General features: G+C 40.1%; 1 protein-coding gene across 1 annotated transcript; it reads left to right on the plus strand.

Moving 5' to 3' along the window:
• Positions 1 to 5,011: 5,011 nt before the first annotated feature.
• LOC113012305 (G-protein coupled receptor 151) lies at positions 5,012 to 6,804 on the plus strand. The gene has a single exon (XM_026152408.2). The coding sequence runs from the start codon at positions 5,307 to 5,309 to the stop codon at positions 6,438 to 6,440; it is 1,134 nt and encodes a 377-aa protein (XP_026008193.1). The 5' UTR covers positions 5,012 to 5,306; the 3' UTR covers positions 6,441 to 6,804.
• Positions 6,805 to 19,639: the final 12,835 nt, after the last annotated feature.

Below are 19,639 nucleotides of genomic sequence, written 5' to 3' on the forward strand. Positions count from 1 at the left end.
TGTTAATGCCATGTTTCCAAGGCATTTATGTAGCAGTGTTTTGGCTTTTTTTAAATGTGCTTGTGATTAAAGAGAAAAGAAAAAGAAAAGCAAAGCAGTGCGGGGTTATGAGTGCGGGGGGTGGGTTGCATCTCCATCCGCTCCCCCGCCCTCTCACACACACTATAAAAAAGCCTGACATTAATTATTTGCTGTTTTGCAGGCAGGAGGCTGCCCTTTTGCTAAAGGGAGTCATTTACCCCCCTTTGGAATTATACCTGATTTCAAATGAACAAAACTGTAATGAAGGTGATGCTGTTTCCTGTGCTAATACAGCTAATACAGACAAATTAAAAGTGATAAAGAGCGTGACAACTCTCACCTTTGCAAGTCAAGGGGTTTCCATCTACAGGTTGTCGTGGTAACTCCCCATTTTGGCACCATATAGTAGTAACCTGATGCCAGCAGCCATCCGCTCCGTTTGATGGCTGGGGGGGGCGAGGGGGGTGGAAGAGGGGGACTTGAAAGGAGTCAGTTTTCATGTAAAACAGTTGCAAGATTAACAACAAATTGCGACTCGCTTCTCCACTTCTGAGTAATAACATCAATTACGTTGCCAGGGAGACCCTTGATCTTTCTGAATGACACCAATAACAAAAACCTGCACTTGCTCTCTTTTATACTGTAAAAGCTTTTCTGCATCAAGGGATCTGCGAACCGACAGTTGTCATTGAAAGGTCTGCTTTTTAGAAAAGATTATCCCTGCGGTCAAAAAAGTACTTCACGTTTGTTTTTTCTCGGGAATATCTCCAAAGGGAACATTACTGGAGCTCATTTAGGCTCTGGGTTTTTGTTCAGGTACACCCCCTCCTCTCTTTCCTCTTCCCTTTTACTCTTATTCTGCCCGTCTCCGGCTCATCCATGGGGACGCTGAGAGATCTGAGCCTCACACAATACATTCTATTTAGGCTGAGTCGTGGGTGCAAACTGGGAATTTTCTGTTTGCATCTCAGCTTCAGCTGGTTTCCACCCTTCCCCCAAAAAAAAGAAATAAAAGAAAGGTTTACAATTATGGTAATTCATGAAGGCATAAAACAACTGGGAAAAAAGAGTCTTTCATCTCTGAGATGATCCCTGTCCATAAAATAGGATAAAATTGTATCCTATTTTATGACCTCAGCAGAAAAACAGAAAGAAAGAAAAAATGAAATTAATATTCTAAACGAACAACAGCAATGATGACTTATTTTTGCCATTGTCTGAGTCTATAGTCAGTCAGAGTAATACTATTGGCTCAAAGTGATCATAATTAGAGCCCAAGGTCCAGAGGCTACAATGTTTACATTCATCACCTTTTTTAATTTTGGAGGACCAACACTGCCAAAATAAACGACATAAATGACTATGGGACTAAATGCATCAAAAATAATAAGAGAAAGGGGCATTAAGTCATTATAAAAGTAGGACACAGATTAATACTTCAGACTTTGCTATTTAATTTTTAGTTTCATTAAGATGATGAATTATGATTTCATAATTTATAAATGGATTTACTTCTTTTCTTCTTCTTTACTTAGTATTTCTGCATTCACTTCTTTATCATGTAAACAGATGTATTCAAAGTGTACCGTGGGATAGGCTTTGTGCCTTTGATGGCAGACCCATGAAAGAAGTGAGTGCCTAGTCAGACAGGAGTGAGATAGTCAGACAATAATCCAGCTGATAATAACACTTGAGCTGACTTCCATGTAAGTAAATGCAGTTGTTTGCTATGTACGGTGGTGCAGTTGGTAGTACTGTTGCCTCACAGAAAGAAGGTCATAAGTTCAACCCTGATGTGAGTCAACCACTGTCCTCCTGCAACAACCTCACATGCTTCTCTGCCTCTCCTGACTTCCTCGTACAGCACCACTATCATATATTTTTTATAGATACACAAAGACACAGTGCAACTCGTTCCATATATTCTTTCTACTTACTCCTCCATCAACTCTTTCAAAGCAAGCATCCCATCTCAAGTGCACTTTCTCAGCATGAAGCCAGCGTCAATCCTGCCATATCTTCATTGCATGGCTCATCAAACTTTATCACTCTGTACTACAACTCTGCACATCAGCTTTGTTGAAAATCAGTAACAGTACACTTCGTCTCCATTCCTCAGGTATCCTGTTAAACAATCTGGTCAAAAAGTCTACTACCCTCTCTCATGGACATCTCCCTATGGCATCCTGACCAGCTGTCTTTCCACTCTTTGTAGACGCTCTCACATCCTCCTGACCTTCATGATTCACTAACTGTCCTCCATTCATCCTCTTACTTTCTTCATTCATCAGCTCCTCAAAATACTCCATCTATGTTCCCTGCACTCTCTTCACTTGTTAGTAAATTACAGGCTCTGTTCTTAATCACCGTAACCTGCTGCACATCTCCAGCTCAATCTCTCTTCAGCCGATCAGCACAAGTCTTTTTAACTTAGTGTCCAGCTTCATGTCTTTACCGTTCCCTTTTCCACCTCTCTCGTGCACCAAGCCGCAAAGTACTCTTGTCTGCTTTTGTTATCTTTCTACTTATTCCACTTTTTCTCTGCCTTTGAATACATTCTGTACTTCCTCACTTTATGAACAAATACAATGAAACTTCAAAACTGCTGACTTTCCCGTCAACCTCTGACAAACTTGTGCAAAGTTGCTCATTTTAGCATGCATATGAAATAAAATTGAGGTCATATCCACTGCAAACATTGGCGTGCTAACTGTATTATTTTCCCATTTTATTGTTACTGTTGCTATTTATTTTTCTCAGTGCTACTATCTGTGGTTCCGCTCCAGTTTGTCAGAGGTGAAACAAGTGGGCGCTGAAATCTGTTTGCATTCACAGCCTTGCACACACCATAACATATCAATTATCCCTGATTACTGCACACCTTGAGGGCTGCACCCCTGCTCATGCTATTATATAATCCCTTTAAATACCACAGGAGCCTTTTCCCCCACTGCAATTACACCGCTGTACCTATTCATTCATTAGATCTGAAGCTCCAGAGTGGCTTTAAAGCCTCTCTATCCATCTCGCACTACTTCGTGATGCCTTACATCTTCCTAACCCCATACTGTGATGGTGGTGCCGGTCTCCTAGCAACCGGTCCTCTCAGAGGAGGTGACAGCATTTGAGTGGGCACCCTCACCTCTACACATTCACCCCCCGCTCCTCCCCTCCAACACCTCCAACACCCTCTCCCTTCTCTCCACCAACCGGATGCTCTTCAAGTCAAGTAAACAGACCTCACTCTGTGGCGCAGTGTGCCGAGTGCACTTGTGCATGAAGTTCACCGTATTAGAATGATAACATCACTGAATAATGAGTTCAATGCTACACTTCTATTCATAGTTGGATCATTGAACCACCACATGGGTGCCTCTGGTTAAACAGGACATAATATATTTGACTCTATTTGCTTTAAAGGCGGTTGTGTTTTTATCTATATATACAGTAGACTGCTACTTAATAACTTATTAATACTTCTTGAATGATTTATTAACACTTGAATGGGTTACAAAAAAATAAATCAGGTGTGATGTTTACCCTTTCTTTTAGGGATGCTTAAATATCACAGGCTAGACTATAAGTGGGCCTGACACTAACCTTATCTAATGAGTTAGGCAAGCGTATGGGCCATGATGATCATTAAATACAGTAAATGTCACACAGTCACTGATAGGAGTTTTTAGCATAACTAAGGACATCAATAAAACTGCTCAGTTATAAGGAGGGATTTAAGTTAGAAAGAGTGACATGTGATTGGTTTCAGGAACAGCTAATTAAATAAGAGATTCTTACTGGATTCTTACTTTCAAATGATTCACCAAGCAAATGTACAAATGTTCAAACTCTACTGTGTTAAAAGTTGATGTTATGGACTTTGCATGTAGAAACAGCTGATTGGAGAACGCTGCGTTTATGTGAACTAAACAGATCTAAAGTGACAATAATGCAGATGGACTTTCCATGATGTGCCAGCTACACCGCAGAGATTTAGACAATTATTGATATTTTAAAGTTTGAACAGTGTGATGACAATAAAACTAGCCATCTTTTAGGTTGGCAAAATCTTTTACCTAAAGGTGGATTTATTATGCTGTGAGGGACGACAGTGAAGTGGGTATTTGATGGGTATGAGAACAATATGAGCCAAAACTCAGTTGGATCCGCACAAGAGCTTTTGGGCTGTTATGTTAGACAGTGAACTCTGCTACCATCATGAATCACCATGAACCAAGATGGGTTGGTGGATTCACAGAGCCCTGGCGTTCATTTGGATAGTGTCCATGATGTTTCCCATCTCTCAGATGCTGTTTGCCTCCAAGCTGTTGTGATGGGATGTCAGAATGTAAAAACTTTCTTTCTTTGATTTCATGCTGTTTTTCTTAAATACTTCTTAGATAGATAGATAGATAGATAGATAGATAGATAGATAGATAGATAGATAGATAGATAGATAGATAGATAGATAGATAGATAGATAGATAGATAGATAGATAGATAGATAGATAGATAGATAGATAGATAGATAGATAGATAGATAGATAGATAGATAGATAGATAGATAGATAGATAGATAGATAGGGTCCATACATTATAAATGCATTAGTGGAAGAAGAATTTACAATTTTAAAGTTGGCATTTTTGGTCACTATGAGCAACGGTTCACAGATGCCTTAGCCCTGCCTTCACTATGTGATTTGATGTCAAAAGTCACACAATCTTGCTTTTACTTATTTTTATTATTATTGTAATCTTACCTTTACACTAAATAAACTATAACATTAAAATGTGACACTATATATAATTTTAAAGTCCTAAAATTGCGAATTTGGTCCCCACGTTGACCCAAGTTTCCCTCCCCTAAAACTGAACTATATTTATATCACTTGGCAAAATTCGAAAATTTGAGGCATATATTGGTGGATTTACGGTAGCGCAGGCTTATTATGGCACGATTACTCTTGCATGACTACGTTTGTGAGGTTGTGGATGTAAACCATGTCCCGCTGCGCTCACATTTTGGGTTGGCTGCAGCCTGGAGCGACACTGTTAAAGTGACGTGAGTGCTTGACGATACCAAATGGAAGCATTTGAAATAGCCTACCTGCCTGCCCGCTCACCCACTCGCTGATGCGCTCACGACCCCGTCAGAAGCGCTTCAGCACTGCGTTGCCCCGGACAGCTCCTCCGACTGCTCTGCTTCCAGGATTTGCGTCTGCGGGACAGTTTGCTGAATACGTTTTGTTACTTTAACGAAGGCAAACTTTCAAGTCACGGTGGGAGAGATGAATACTGAAAGACCATCAAATGTCTCCTTTTTTGATTTCATTGGAGGAGTTCAACTTCTTCAAGGCGAGAACACCCGGACAGCCATGCCTGTCCTCTTGATCGGTGTCTGCGTGTCCGGAGCGGTTGGGAATTTGCTCGTTTTGCTCATTTTCATCCGTGACTTCAGGAACGGAAAGGGCTCTGAGGTAAAAGCACTTCTCGCTTCTTTAGCTTCTACGGATTTGGTGATCCTGTTATTGTGCGCGCCCGTGCGCGCCATCACCTACTATAAGCAGACCTGGACCTTGGGGAGTTTTGTGTGCAGCACCACAGACTGGTTCCAGCACTCGTGTGTGGTTGCAAAAACTTTAATCCTCGCATTCACCACCAGAGCCAAACACACTTTGATTCCCAGCAACGCCACGGGGGGTCTGCACAACCCGACGTGGATTCACGGAGCCCTGGCGTTCATTTGGATAGTGTCCATGATGTTTCCCATCCCTCAGATGCTGTTTGCCTCCATGCTGCCGTATGGCCGCGACAATATTTGCGTCTCCGAAATGCCAGCGTGCGCGTCTGACTTCATGAGTTTGTTCTACAAAATTTATCCGACTGCAACCTTTGTTGTGCCAGTCATCTACACAGTGGCCTACTACACTAAAACGCTGCACACTGCGGTGAACCACGCACCGAGACCGCAGCACCAGAGCAAAGTTATCCTGGTTTTGTTGTGTCTGAGCGGCGCCCTCGGGCTCATGCTGCTGCCGGAGTGGGGGACATTCACCTGGATCAGACTCGGCTACTCCAGGCCTCCCGTGGGTTTAATGATGTTCGCGCAAGTCCTCCTTTACGCATGCAGCTCTTTGTCCCCGGTCATCTTGATGACCATGTACGACGATGTGCGTCAGGGACTGATCAGCATCTGGTTCATCGGGACCTGCAGAAGCAAGAAGCGCGTGCCCCGAAAAAAATGTCCAAAAACGGAGGGGAACGGAGCAGAGGTCGGGGCAAACGCCGTCACCAACGCGATCTCGCCAGGGAACGAGAAGACGTTCCCAGATGTGGAGCACTTTTGGACAGGGCGCAGAAACACACACGTGGAAGAGGACCAGGACCCGGTTCCATGGGAGAGAGAAGAGAAAATGTTGTAATCAGAAGTATCTTTTTTTTCCTTTTAGCAGAATATTTCTGCTTGTTCTGGACTGGTTGCTAGTTTTTTGACCCACAACGCAGACCCTGGCTGAAAGTCTGTAGTGGCCTGTTTGCTATCGTAAGCTTGACTAGATGTAAAATAAACTCAAACAGTATGTTTCGGTGTTACGCATATTTCTGTTCTTTTGATCTGAATATTTATTTTATTTGCCCGCAGTTTTGATACGCTGTCACTTAGGACATGTTTAATATGTAGCAGATATTTGTACAGACATGAAGCCAGTGTAAATACTCAGAACATTCAAATTGTGATTGTGTACATGTGATGCATATCATCGATATTAAAACCTTCTCAAATACGAATCGCTCTGTTTCGTTTTTCCCCCTGAAACACCCACCCGACCTTAATCACTGATAAAATACAATTCGACCATCAAATCGCTCCATTTAATTCAAAAGGTTTTGACATGCCATGCTCTGTACAAATAGATCATTCCTCCATATTAAATTCACAACTAATCCAGCTGCATAATTTGGGTCAAGTGAATAATGATATTTCACTGAAAGCAGCATTCACTTTTAGAAAGTAGTAGTGCATAAGCTGGACACTCAATGACCCTTTTCTCATCTTTATGAATCAACAAAGTGATAAAGAAAAAATGCAATAATCCCCCGTTTGAGTGTAAAGTAGCTAAAAATGGCTGATCACATAAATAAATATATGTCAAAATTATACCCAACTCCTTTTTTTTTTTTTACATTTATTCTAAAAGGGAAAAAAATCAAACAAGCACATTTTAAATGAAAGGAAAGCCAACATGAAGCATCTCTGTAAGGTCTTCTGGCACTACATACCAGAACAGGTTCAGTGTACTTTGGTAGTGATACTCCAAGTCTCTGGAACTCTACAGTGGGAACGAAGCACCATTCTTACAAAATATGTTCCCTCATTTTGTGTTTTGATGAGCCTGTTAAAGTTGAACTTTTTGTAAGGTGTGTTTGAAAGTACCACAGCATTTTAGGAAAGGAGCATCATACTAACAGTAAAATATGATGGTGGTAGTGTGATACTCTTTGTTTGTTTTACTGCCTCAGGACCTGATAGACTTGCTGTGGCACATGGAACCATGAATTCTGCATCTACTAAAACATGAAGGAGAATTTGCGCGGCCTCAAGCTAAAGCACACTTGGGTTCTGCAGCAGGACAATGATCCAAAACATACGAGCAAGTCCACCTCTGAATGGCTTAAGAAAAACAAAATGAAGACTTTGGAGTGGCTTAGTCAAAGGCTCCTGACCTGAATCTGATTGAGATGCTGTGGCATGACCTCAATACAGCAGTACTCTCCGATGTGGATGAATTACAACAATTCTGCAAAGATGAGGGTGACAAAATTCCTCCACACAGTTGAAAAAACTTCATTGCCAGTTATCACAAAAGCTTGATTGCAGTTGTTGCAGCTAAGTGTGGACCAACATGTTATTAGGTTTAGGGACAATCACTTTTTCACACAGGGCCATGTATTTTCCCCCTTGATAATAAACATCTACATGTAGAAACTGCATTTTATGTTTACTTGTGTTATTTAAATTTGTTTGATCATTTGAAACATTCTAGTGTGACAAACATACAAAAAAACCCCAGGAAATCAGAAACACTTTTTCACACTGATTTCTACTCCATTTTTGCAGCTCTGATTCTTGGTTATCACAAAGAAACTACCACACATAGTCATTACACTTCTTGAATCCTGCTTTAATAAGTCATTTACAGGTTATGTGTTTACATCTAAAAGGTGACTAAATAAATATTGGTAGGTTGATTATTATCAGATTTTTTTTAACCTCTGAAATACGATTCCTGACATCGGTCACTATGGACCTATTTAATTCTTTTGTTCTAATTTGCAACCTTTTGCATAAGTGGCCTGAAAATATTGTAAAAGTACTGACAAGTGTGACACATGCATAGGATGAATAATTCACCTGCAGCTCCGGGGCCATTGTGCATGTTTTATTTTTTCCCTGTGGCTCAGTGAACTAGCCAATCTGTCACAGGAAAGCATGGATGTCAGCACCCGTGCCTGATACGCTATTCATATGTCCAATTCTATTTGGTTGAAAATTATAGGCTTGAACAGCAAACATAACAATCTGGGAGTAAACAGCAATGACACAGACAGTGTCATTAGTGTCATTAACAATTATTTTCAACCCAGTTTAAAATACAATTGGGTGCATTATTTGTCATTTTGCCTCTGCACTTCAATCCCATCTTCAATGATTTTATATTATTCAAGATGGGATTGAAGGGCAGACTTTGTGCTTTTATTTAAGGGGTTTAACCACAGTATTGCATTTGGAATTGATACATAGTGCCCCATTTTCAGATGTTAAAAAATAACTGGACAAAGTAACACAGTATCTTGAGATGCTCTGCTAGGTCTTAACTGCAGACACCATCAGTTGCTGTTTGTTTGAACACCTAGAACAGGATAACCTGAGTGGAGTGCCCACTCAAGATGAGACTAAACAAACCAACATCAAACCTTTTTCCTGCCCTCTGATCTAGATATCTTTGCCTCTGCTGAATTATTTTTATATCCCCAGTGGGGGGAAAATTATTCGCTCCACTAAATGTTTTTTTAGCATCATGCTTCAGAGTTGTGATGCTGTGAGAAAGCATGGTTATGCAGGACATCTCAGGAAAAAAATGTTATTGTTTTTGTGCTATTGGCTTGCAACTGATGGCACAGCTGCTATGATGGGCTGATACAGAGGACCAAGCACACTCAGTGATGCAGCAGGTGAACACTGCACAGAGAAGCAATAGTAAGAGGGAGCAGTCTAACACAAAACAGACTATTTTCTTAGTATAACAAGTTGGAATATCCCTTTAAAGCAGGGGTGGGCAATTCCAGGTCTCGAGGGCCGGTGTCCTGCAGGTTTTAGAGCTCACCTTGGGTCAACACACCTGAATCACATGATTAGTTCTTTACCAGGCCTCTGGTGAACTTCAGGACATGTTGAGGAGCTAATTTAGCCATTTAAATCAGCTGTGTTGGTTCAAGGACACATCTAAAACCTGCAGGGACACCGGCTCTCGAGGCCTGGAGTTGCCCACCCCTGCTTTAAAGCCTGAACTATGAAATAATTGAAATACATTTGTTTTAAAGTGTAGTATTTATTGAAACTTCTGACAAATTACAAAAAGTAAAAAATAAGAATTTGTATATAAGAGACTGAATGAGTTTTATAAAAGAAGGATTAATTGACATAATAATAAAGTAATAATAAAGTGTTGCTTGCTACTTTGCTAAATATTCTTAAGGTAATGTAGCTTTAGTGACATTTGAAATGTACATTAATTCCAAAAATACCAAACTAGACCTGATGTGATGTGTTTTGAATGTGCACACTGTTTAGCAGCATCTTGGCAAAATGCATCTAAATGACTGAAGTCTAATTTTCCTTTTGTACAGGATCATGTCCAGAAATTTGTTTACAGAGTTGCTGCCTGGCACCTGTTGTGAAAGTTCCAGTTATGCTGGAAGCACTGCTGTGTGTGGCTTTATAGTATCATCCAGAGGCACACGATGTTTCTGCAGCAACTGTGTCGACATGACTGTCATGAGAGAGCGTTACTTGAGGCCCCGCTCTGATGACCTGTTGGCTAAGATCTGTGGCAGAATTTCACGGTTAGACAGCAACTACAGTCTCAGCTGCAGAGCACCTGTCCATCTGTCTCTGGCAAGTGTCAGTTTCATAATTGTTGTGTCAAGTGTGATTAGGGTGCCTGTCACAAACAGACACATCCGTAAAAATCCTCTTGGTAACAAGATGATGAAATGTTCAACAATGTTATGTGTCTCAAAGAAAATTTGTCATATTTAATTATTTAAAAAACTGTCATTTTATTGTATTTATGCTTTTTGCTTTACTTTTTTTTCATTATCTGAGAGCTCAAATGCTCTGCCACCTAAGAAAACACCAGCAAATAAAAAAGAAAAAAACAGTGCAAAAGCACACAAAACACAAGAGAAGTTGAATAAAACACAAAGGATGTAGAAAGTACACAATACAAATTTCCTAATGACTGGTGTTTTGACCTCTCAAGGCGACTGTAGGATAGTCCATGGATAGTACACATATTGTTCTCAAAGCTCCTATACTCTGGTTTCCACAGTGATTCTACATTAACAAGGACTTTTTCACTTTAGTTCTCCTGGTAATGATGGTCAAATCCAGAATAGCAATTCAGCTTTTAGCCTTTCAGTCAACCTCAGTACAATTGCTTGCTCATCTTCCATACCATGAGCTTCTTCTAACTACCAAGGAACCTAGCTTAACATCTTTGTTTCTGATGGAGCATTTCCACTTTGGAAAGACACACAACAAGGTGTAGATTTCCCTTTGCTGTTATGCCCAGGGAATGGCTTCCTGGGTGAAAAGTCTCCATTTGTAACAGGTGACCCTGAGACATCAAGTGCACTGCAACTTTGGAAATGCTAGCAAATAGACAAATGCTTCAACAGCACACAAAACACAGTGGAAGTTTAATAACAATAGAACAGAAAAATAAAAAAACTGCAAAAGCTCAAAAAATGCCTCATAAAACACAATAACATGACGAACCACCAGCAAAGCAACAAGCTAACTGTAAATGGCTAATAGCTAACACAAATCTACAGTTTTATAAGAGTCATTGGATTAAAACACACATTACCTTGCATCTTTTTTTCTCTTAGATGAATCCTTCGCTTCTTTTGAGCGTGTCTCATAGCGATTCTTCGCAGGCTTTGGTTTCTGTCACTACTGCAGTGGCTCCATAGTCAATTGACTTGAACATTTGGCTCCATATTGTAGTGGTTTACACATGCAAAAGGTCCCTGGATAGAGATCAGGAGGAGATATAAATCCCTGTGTGCTTGTATCAGGAAGGTCAAGATAACCTGCTAAATCAAATATGCAGCGCTACCAGCAATGGCAACCCTTTGTGAGTAAAGGAGGATCTGGAAGTAGCTTCTATATACCTGATGTAACATCAAGGTTAACTGGGAAGTTTTACCTTTGAAGTAAAACCCACTCATTCTCAGTTTAGGTGGGTTTAGGAATCAGTTTGAAGCAAATTCTTTACATACCTTTGATGGTTTGTTCCGGGCTAGAATATACTTTGTTTGCATTTCTCCTCTATCCTTATTGTTTGGAGAAAAAATATGTGTACAGCCTTGTATAATGATATGATTGTATTTTTAATTTGTTGTCTGAACACATTTTAATGAGATAAATTCATTAAAGAGTCCACAAGCTGATTTTCACTTTCTGCCTGAGATCAGAAAGCAGATGGATATTCCTGTCTTCCAGCTGTGCAGTGTCCTTCTGAGCTTTGTCCAACTCTGCTTCCACAGCCAAGACACGAGCTCCCAGCCAACACAGAACAGCCACCAATTAACTACCTGCTATGAGCGCCACGACACCATGGCGACCATAGATCTATCATTAAGTTCTGTTTGTCCTGTTTATTTCTTTAAAGGGCAAAGCCTTCCTCCTCTTGTTTCCCACTCATCTGCCGCTTCCTGCTGCAGACTCACAGCATAAGCAGAATGTTAGACATTTTTCTCTGAAAGTGTCCCATTTTTATCCAACAGCTGCTTCTAAATGAGTTCAATCAGAGAAACGCTGCAGACACAATAACATGCCATCATATTTTGTGCATTTAAAAAAAATAAAAATGGAAGTCTTGGAAATGGCTGTACAGGTCTGCCAACCTTGGATACCAGGCTTTGGTATTTCGTAAATGAAAGCCTTGAGTAAGGTGAAGATACAGATTAAATCCTCCAGTACAGAAAAGGCATGGTTCCAGCCCTCCAGCTGGGAACATAAAGGACACCTCCTGAAGAAGACACTTGTATTGAGCTTCCTCTCTTATCTTTTGAGTATAAACTGAAGATAAAAAGCCCCTCTATAAAAAAATAAGTTGGTTAGAGCAGCTATTTCTTAGCATTTGCCACTTCTTCTAAAGTGCATTAACCAAAAATTTCCATTTTACTCGTCCTAAATGGTTTCCTCTGGAACTGTTTGGCATAGATGACTAACCACAGGTTTGTCTTGTTTAGGAGCAGGTGGGCAAACAGCTAATGGATCTTTTTATTTTCTTTACAAAACCTGGTCAACCACCAGTGGTCACGACAACACTTTTCTTACTTTCTTCATTGAAGATGCATTATGACTAATCAGCTTTTAAATGGTGAAGTAAACCAAAGGGTGAAACCACATCTCAAAATGGGGCTAAGTGTTACAGGCCACTGATTTATTTATAGATAGCTTAATTGTTCTTGATGGAAATTAATTCTAGTGTCATAGTAAGTTGTGTGAGGCAAGCAGAGTGAGGACCCAAGGTGCAGGACTCTGAGACAAGACTAACCTTAAAACACAAAGAACTGAAATACAAAGACTGTACTGAGAAGATTGTTGGAAACACTAACCAAGAAAATAAAGCAGAAACTTCCAAACCAACAGGAGACACAGAGGGAGATCACGACAATGGACAATAGGAGACTGAGACATATATACACTGTAGGGTGATAAGAGTGGAAACAGCTGGGGAACACAGAAGGAACAAATTAGGCTTGACAAGAAAGACGAAGCAAAATTGAGCTTAATGCAGACGAGACTGAGACTAACAAAACAGAAGCGACAAACACGAACACTACAACATACACACATAGACACAGATGAGACAGGGACAGACTGGACATGAAAGGGAACTAACTAAATCAGACAAAGAACTAAGAGCTAGAGACATGGATAACTAAACTAAGGCGCACAGGGAAATAATACCAGGTTAAAATGTCAGAAATACATCATAAACCCATACAAACTCAATGCACTGGGTTAATGACCCAGGCACCATGACATCTAGACCATATGACCGACGTCAGATTTAGACTCATCATCAAATACTACATTATGTCTTAAAAAACAGCAAACCATGTGCTTACCTAATACTATCATCTCAGGATCATGCAGAAAGTCTTAGGCAAAGCATCTGTAAACAACGATGCAGCGAACAGCGATGCAGGAATGACATTTTCTTCTCTCATCCCAAAAAGCTGTACGAATATACTGTAAACTCATGTGTTACAGTTCTGTCACCATTAAGGAATTTTAAGAAGTAGGTTAATATTTCTCACAAGAATGAACTGGCAGTGTTTTGAGTTTTGTATCATTATTGAATTTGATTTTGTCACAGTTTATCTTTTCTAGTCTTTTGGTTTCTGTTTCTGTTCCATGGTCGCTGTCTCCCCTGTCAGCTGTATCCCCTAGTCAAGTCTGCCTCTGTTCTGTTTCCTGTTTTACTTTGAAAGTCTGTGTCCTATCAGTAGTAAAAAATTGTAAGTTTTGCTTCCTCTTGGTCTTGTCAGATTACTCTCAGGTGTGCTCTCCTTCTGTCTCATTCCCCCCGTTATCCCTCAGTGTATTTAAGTCCCGTGTTTCTCTTTGTCAGTGTTGCGTCGTCTGTGTTCCACCCTTCATGTAATGCTCATGTTGCTTGTTCTTGTATGTGTTTCATAGTTCTTTCATGTTCTAGCACAGTCTTGTTCATAGTCGTCACAGTTTTTAGTTTCCCCAGTTTAGGTTCCAGTTTAAGTTTCGCCCCTGTCCTTACTGCCTTGCTTTCTTTTCTGTTATTCAGCCATAATAAAAGGCTCGCCCTTGTTTAAAGTTATTTCCGTCTCCTTGCCTGTGTCCACGCCTGGGTCCACACACACCTTCACTCGGTCTCCGCAGACCGTGACACTCCCTCATGGACTGCAGGTCAGCTCTGCTATGTTGTATTAAAGGTTTACATTTTCAGTCAGACAAAGTTTAATGGCCTCTTTGCAAATCAAGCGGGAATGAAGCATTTTGCTATTTTTTGGGTACAATTGTCTTGTGCTTTATTTCATGTGCATACATGCTGAGAACTGTGTGATGTTCCTAATGTGTTTTGTAGTACAGAAGTATCAGAGAAAGACTCGAGCAATAAACACCTGCTTCAAAGAACCGACCTGTATCTGTGCTGTTGTGGAGAGAGCTGTAGAACACATTTAGAATGGATTATAGTGGAGACTGTGAATCACGTCTTCTCATCCAATATCAGTCTCTGTCCTCACAAATGCATTTCTGGAAGAACGGTCAAACATAAACGCTCCTTAGCCTTGTGGAAAGCCTTTCCAAAAGAGCTGAAGCCTTTATAGCTGCAAATGTTTGACCAACATCACATTAAACCCTATGGATTAAAAACGGAGGGTCGGTCAAGTTCATTAGGGTGTAAATCCTTTTGGCTACAAAGTAGTTTCTGGTTATTCAATGAAATGGTGACTATTAGGGGGTATGAGAAGAGATCTAAATGTAGAGGCACAAATTACTCAGCAATCGTCAGGCCAGAGAAATAATCAGACGGAACTTCTGTCACATCTTTTGAGGTCTCTGCTCTTCTCCTGTAGTATCCCCTGAAGCAGTAATTATGGTAGCGGAGGAGTATCATGGACCTGAGCTGTATCAGTTCAAGCTCTTAGACCAAGAGTTGGTACTGCCTGATGCCAGAGCTCCCTCTCTCTCCCCATTTTGCTACCATCCTACCATCTGCCACTGATGCTGAGCCATATGAGCATCTGAAGGGAAAGAAGACAGTCTGGGCTTGCAGCTGTCCAACACAAAAATTTAAACCCTTGTGCCAAAACTAAATAAGACTAAATAGAGAAATGCAAAAGATAAAGAACAAATAAATAAAAATGTGGCACAATAAAAACAGTTTCAAAACTCAAATGCAAGGATGTATATATATGCTTTTTATATTTAAATAATAATTATAATTTCTTGACAGATTATTACAGCTTAGTAGAGATGGATGTGGATAGTCAGGTGGTCACCAGCACCACCATTAACCCACATCAGTTGCGTCAACAGTCTAACCTTTGAGTGGTTGTGAAAAGAAACCTGCTTTTAGTCATCTGTGTGTTTACCAGTAAAGCAGAGGCCGCCTGTGGCTCCAACGCCCCGGCAAATTTGACATTTTAGTCTGCCTGAGTGAAAAGAAAGGTTACAGGTTGAAGAGGAAAAAAAATGAGCCTCTAAAGCTCTTCAGTATGCTTGTGCTCTTGCACATAATTTATTCATTGGCAGTAGACCATGTCTCCTAATGTCTGCCCCTGGGTCATTTGGTTTTATATTCACTTTATTTTTAGGGGTTTTCAACATCCTAGGATACTAAACCAAATAACAGACCTTTTTTGTCAGTCAGTCAGTTTTGATAGAGATATGTGCAGCATTATTCCCTCATTTTATGTAAATTCTTTTTTCTCCTGTGTTAATTAAAGGGTGTATGTTTTATAAGATTTTACTAATTAACTACTGCTTAAACCTATGTAAACTACTTAATCTAATGCACTCAAAGTAATCATTATTGTAAAATATGGGACCTTTTCATAGAGTAAATGTTGTTCATGCTTGAGTGTTACAAATGAGATGTAAGTCTGGGCTCTGGCAGGGCGCTCACAGAGTGCTCCCCAAACCACTCTTTTGTTATCTTGACTGTGTGCTTGGGGTTGTTGTCCCGTTGAAGTCCTGGAGCACGTTATCATATAGGATGTCTCTGTACATTGCTGCATTACTTTTCCCCCCAGTATAATGCTGCCCTCACCATGCTTCACTGTAGTGATGCCAGGTTATGAGCACTGGCTGGTTTACTCCAGATGTGACACTTGGCATTCAAGCAAAAAAACGTAAATCTTTGTTTCATCACCCCAGAGAATTTTGTTTCCCGTAGTCTCAGAGGCTTTCAGGTGTCCTTTGCCCACCCGCTTCAGATGTTATCAATCCATACAAAGGGCATTATTAGCAGAAATTCAAAGCGGGTTCCTTTGTCAAACATGTGGCTGGCTGTCGTATGCCTTTTATTGAGGACTGGCCACTATACCAAACAAGCCCGATTGGTGGATTGATTGAAGCCTGATTCTACCCTGATTCCTCAGGTTGCCCAGGCTGCCACGTAAGAGTCCAGGTGGTTGTAAATGTCTTCCATTTGCAGATCATGGAGGCCAACGAGGTCGTTATTGGGATCCTCAGTGCAGCAGAAGTTTTCCCCCAGATCTGTTTCTCAGTGCATTCCTGTCTCTGAGGTTTAAAGAGCATTCCTTGGACCTCATGGCTGGGTTTGTGCTCTAACACGCACTGTCAACTATGGTGCCTTATATAGACATGTGAGTGCTTTTGCAAATCATGTCCAATCACTCTAGTCAGTTTAATTTTAATACATTTTTGAGAATTTCAAGTAAACATTTTGCACTTTGTTATTATGGGGTACTGTGTATAGAATGTTTAGGTGAAAAATGAATTTAATACAAAAAGGCTGTGACATGACAAAATATGGAACAAGTACAATGCTGTGAATAGTTACAGGATGCACTGTTCATTACAGTTTTCCTACATGATAAAGAATTGAAATTGTAAGTAATAAATGTGTATGATTACAGAAAAACATGTGATTTCTTACTGGCCAGAAACTTCTTTTCTAATTCACAGAAAGTTTCTTGCTTGCTTTCCTTCTTTTCTTTTTCCTTTTTTTTTTTTTTTGACCTATGTTTTTTTTTATCATTTAACCAATTATTTATTACTAAATTCATATGAATATGATTGGACAGGTCTTTTTTAGTAGGAAAAGCTGCAAAACCTATGAAAATACAGTTGAAAGTCCAAAGTCCCCTTATCATATTTTGAACCAGTTGGGCTGGATTGGAGTATTTGCCGAACCAGTTCCGGCCCCCGGGCCTTAGGTTTGACACCCTTGATCTATCTATCGATCTGAAAAAGAGAAGGAGAGAGAGCCTTATCAGCCTTATCAGTGGCTTTACAGAACTCTTTTAAAACGAGGCTAGTGTTGCATCACATCTGGCAGGCAGTTCCAACATCTCTGAGGGTAATAGCAGATTTTCATTTAATCCTAGAATAAAAACACTGCCCAGGACATTTATATTTTAGTAAACAAGCAGCAGGGTGGTAAAGTTCACTGTAATGCTCCCCAGACCCTAAGAAATGAAAAAACAACAACAATTTTTTTCATTACAGCTACGATTTATGGCTCATTATTTGGGCCAACAGGAGTAATTTAGAAAACAGTTTGTAAAGGGACAAAAAAGAAGAACATGAAAATTAGAGTTTATTTGACAGTTTTTACATTTACTTTTATATTCCTTCATGCTTGTTTGATTAAACATTTCAGTTGTGATTGCAGCGCTCCCTACAGTCAGCAGAACTCAGCCTAACGATCCAGGTAATGACGATTTTAGTCCGCTGACTCATAGCCAATCATTTCATGCAGGGCCACAGTTTGGCCTTTACAACATTACATTTATCTAATGCTTACAAATCTGCTGATCGCATTATGCTCCTTTTTTTTCCTATTGTTGATTTGGCTAGGATTTAATGTCCATGTGGCTTTATTAAGGGGGATCAGTTTTTCACCGGGGCATTTTCTGCCCCAACTAACTGCATAACCATTTTTGTTTATGTAACAATTTGCCTTTATGTCTCTCTTTTATAGCAGAGATCCAACTTATGACCCTGGTGATGTAAGTGCATGTCTGAGCTTTTCAGGATGCAGATCAGAAGCACATACGGTTAAGGCATTCATAATCTCTAACCACTTAGTGGATAATCAGGTTGGAGTTCTCAGCAAAAAGCCACGTCTGCCTCCTTCCTGTTTCCTTGTCCCCTCTGAAGGATGCAGCTGTATTTGAACAAAAAAGAAACCGTAGTCATTAACCTGGTTCACAGATTTCTTGGCTCTTTTCCATGTGGGGCTAATCCTGCAGTTGTCTAATTATGGCTCCACAGAGCCACAAGGGTTCACCCCAGGTTCATCATCTCCAAGGCTTAGGAAGTCAGGAATGGTCCTTAAAGGTTAATTCTGTGAAACCTTTAACGTTATGACTTGAATTTTTGTCTTCTTGGGCTTTTTTGTGGGGGGGTATATTGCCCCCATTTTTTTAAATTTTTTTTTACATGGAATCATATATTTCATGTAAAATGGACAGAGCCACTGTGATTTCACCCTCTGGTCTCTGATGACACATTTTGAACCTTCATTGTTGACATGCTGGAGCAGTAAGTTGTCATTTGCAGCTTCATTCGCTTTAGCTTCATTTTTCAGTCTCAATGACTGAAGTCTGACATAGCCATTCTTTTCAACATGCCTGTCATGCAAGATGCTGTACTTTGTGTTTGTTTTTTTTTAACAGCCAAGGGGCTGTGACAAGAGTACAGTCCTTCTCTTTTATTTAGATGTACATGCTGCCCCCCTATTCAACTGTGATGGGCTGGTGATGTTGCCTTGGGCTCATACTGTGGCTTTATTTGCCTTTCTGTGTCCTCCTCCTGCTACGGAGGGTTTGTCCAATAAAACAGTAAATTTCTTACAGTAAATACCAGATTTTTCACAATTATAATCCTACATGTTACCAAACAGTTAGGCTTTTAAGGAGGTGATTTTCACTACTTTAGATTATTTGTGAGTCATTAACAGAGGATTAAAAGGATTACAAAGGAATGAAACATCCAATTTGCTTTCATAGATATTTTTCATGCTAAACCATGCTCTCTAGGCCCAAAGTGAGGAAGAGTATTGTCTAATTATAATAATAACCTGTCTCAATTTCATACAACACATCTGGATTTCTTCATGCTCCAGCTGATTGAACACAACTGTGTTTCAGCCTCTCTTTGTCTCTCCTGGGATTGCCTGGCTGTGACCTGTTTTTTCATTCACAGTCCAGTAGTTCAAAACGAACACTTTAAATAGCGATGAACAGACAAAGAGCGCCACCACATTTGCAGAAACATCTAAAAGGAATGTACTGAAAGACATCACAGGCTGGCTCCACCCACTGATGCTACACAAATCATACAGTGATTAGTACAAAGTAAGAATCTCATCTTCTGGAGTCAAATGTGAGGCCATGCAACAGGACAGTGATCCCACGAACATCTGCAAATGTTTCTGCAAAAGAAAAATAATAATTGCTTTCTCAGCTGGACTTTCCAAAACTGTAATTTTATATTTTCTGCTTGGAATGAATGATCTGTACATTTGACTTGGATTTGACTTATTGAATATTTCCACCCATAACCCTGGGTTATATATAGTGTAAATGAGGA

Source organism: Astatotilapia calliptera, chromosome 19 (genome assembly GCF_964374335.1).
Source record: "Astatotilapia calliptera chromosome 19, fAstCal68.1, whole genome shotgun sequence".
NCBI classification, from domain to species: Eukaryota; Metazoa; Chordata; class Actinopteri; order Cichliformes; family Cichlidae; genus Astatotilapia; species Astatotilapia calliptera.

Bases quoted from the DNA above. Each gene is read 5' to 3' on its own strand.
- LOC113012305 (XM_026152408.2), top strand. From the start codon at position 5,307: ATGAATACTGAAAGACCATCAAATGTCTCCTTTTTTGATTTCATTGGA.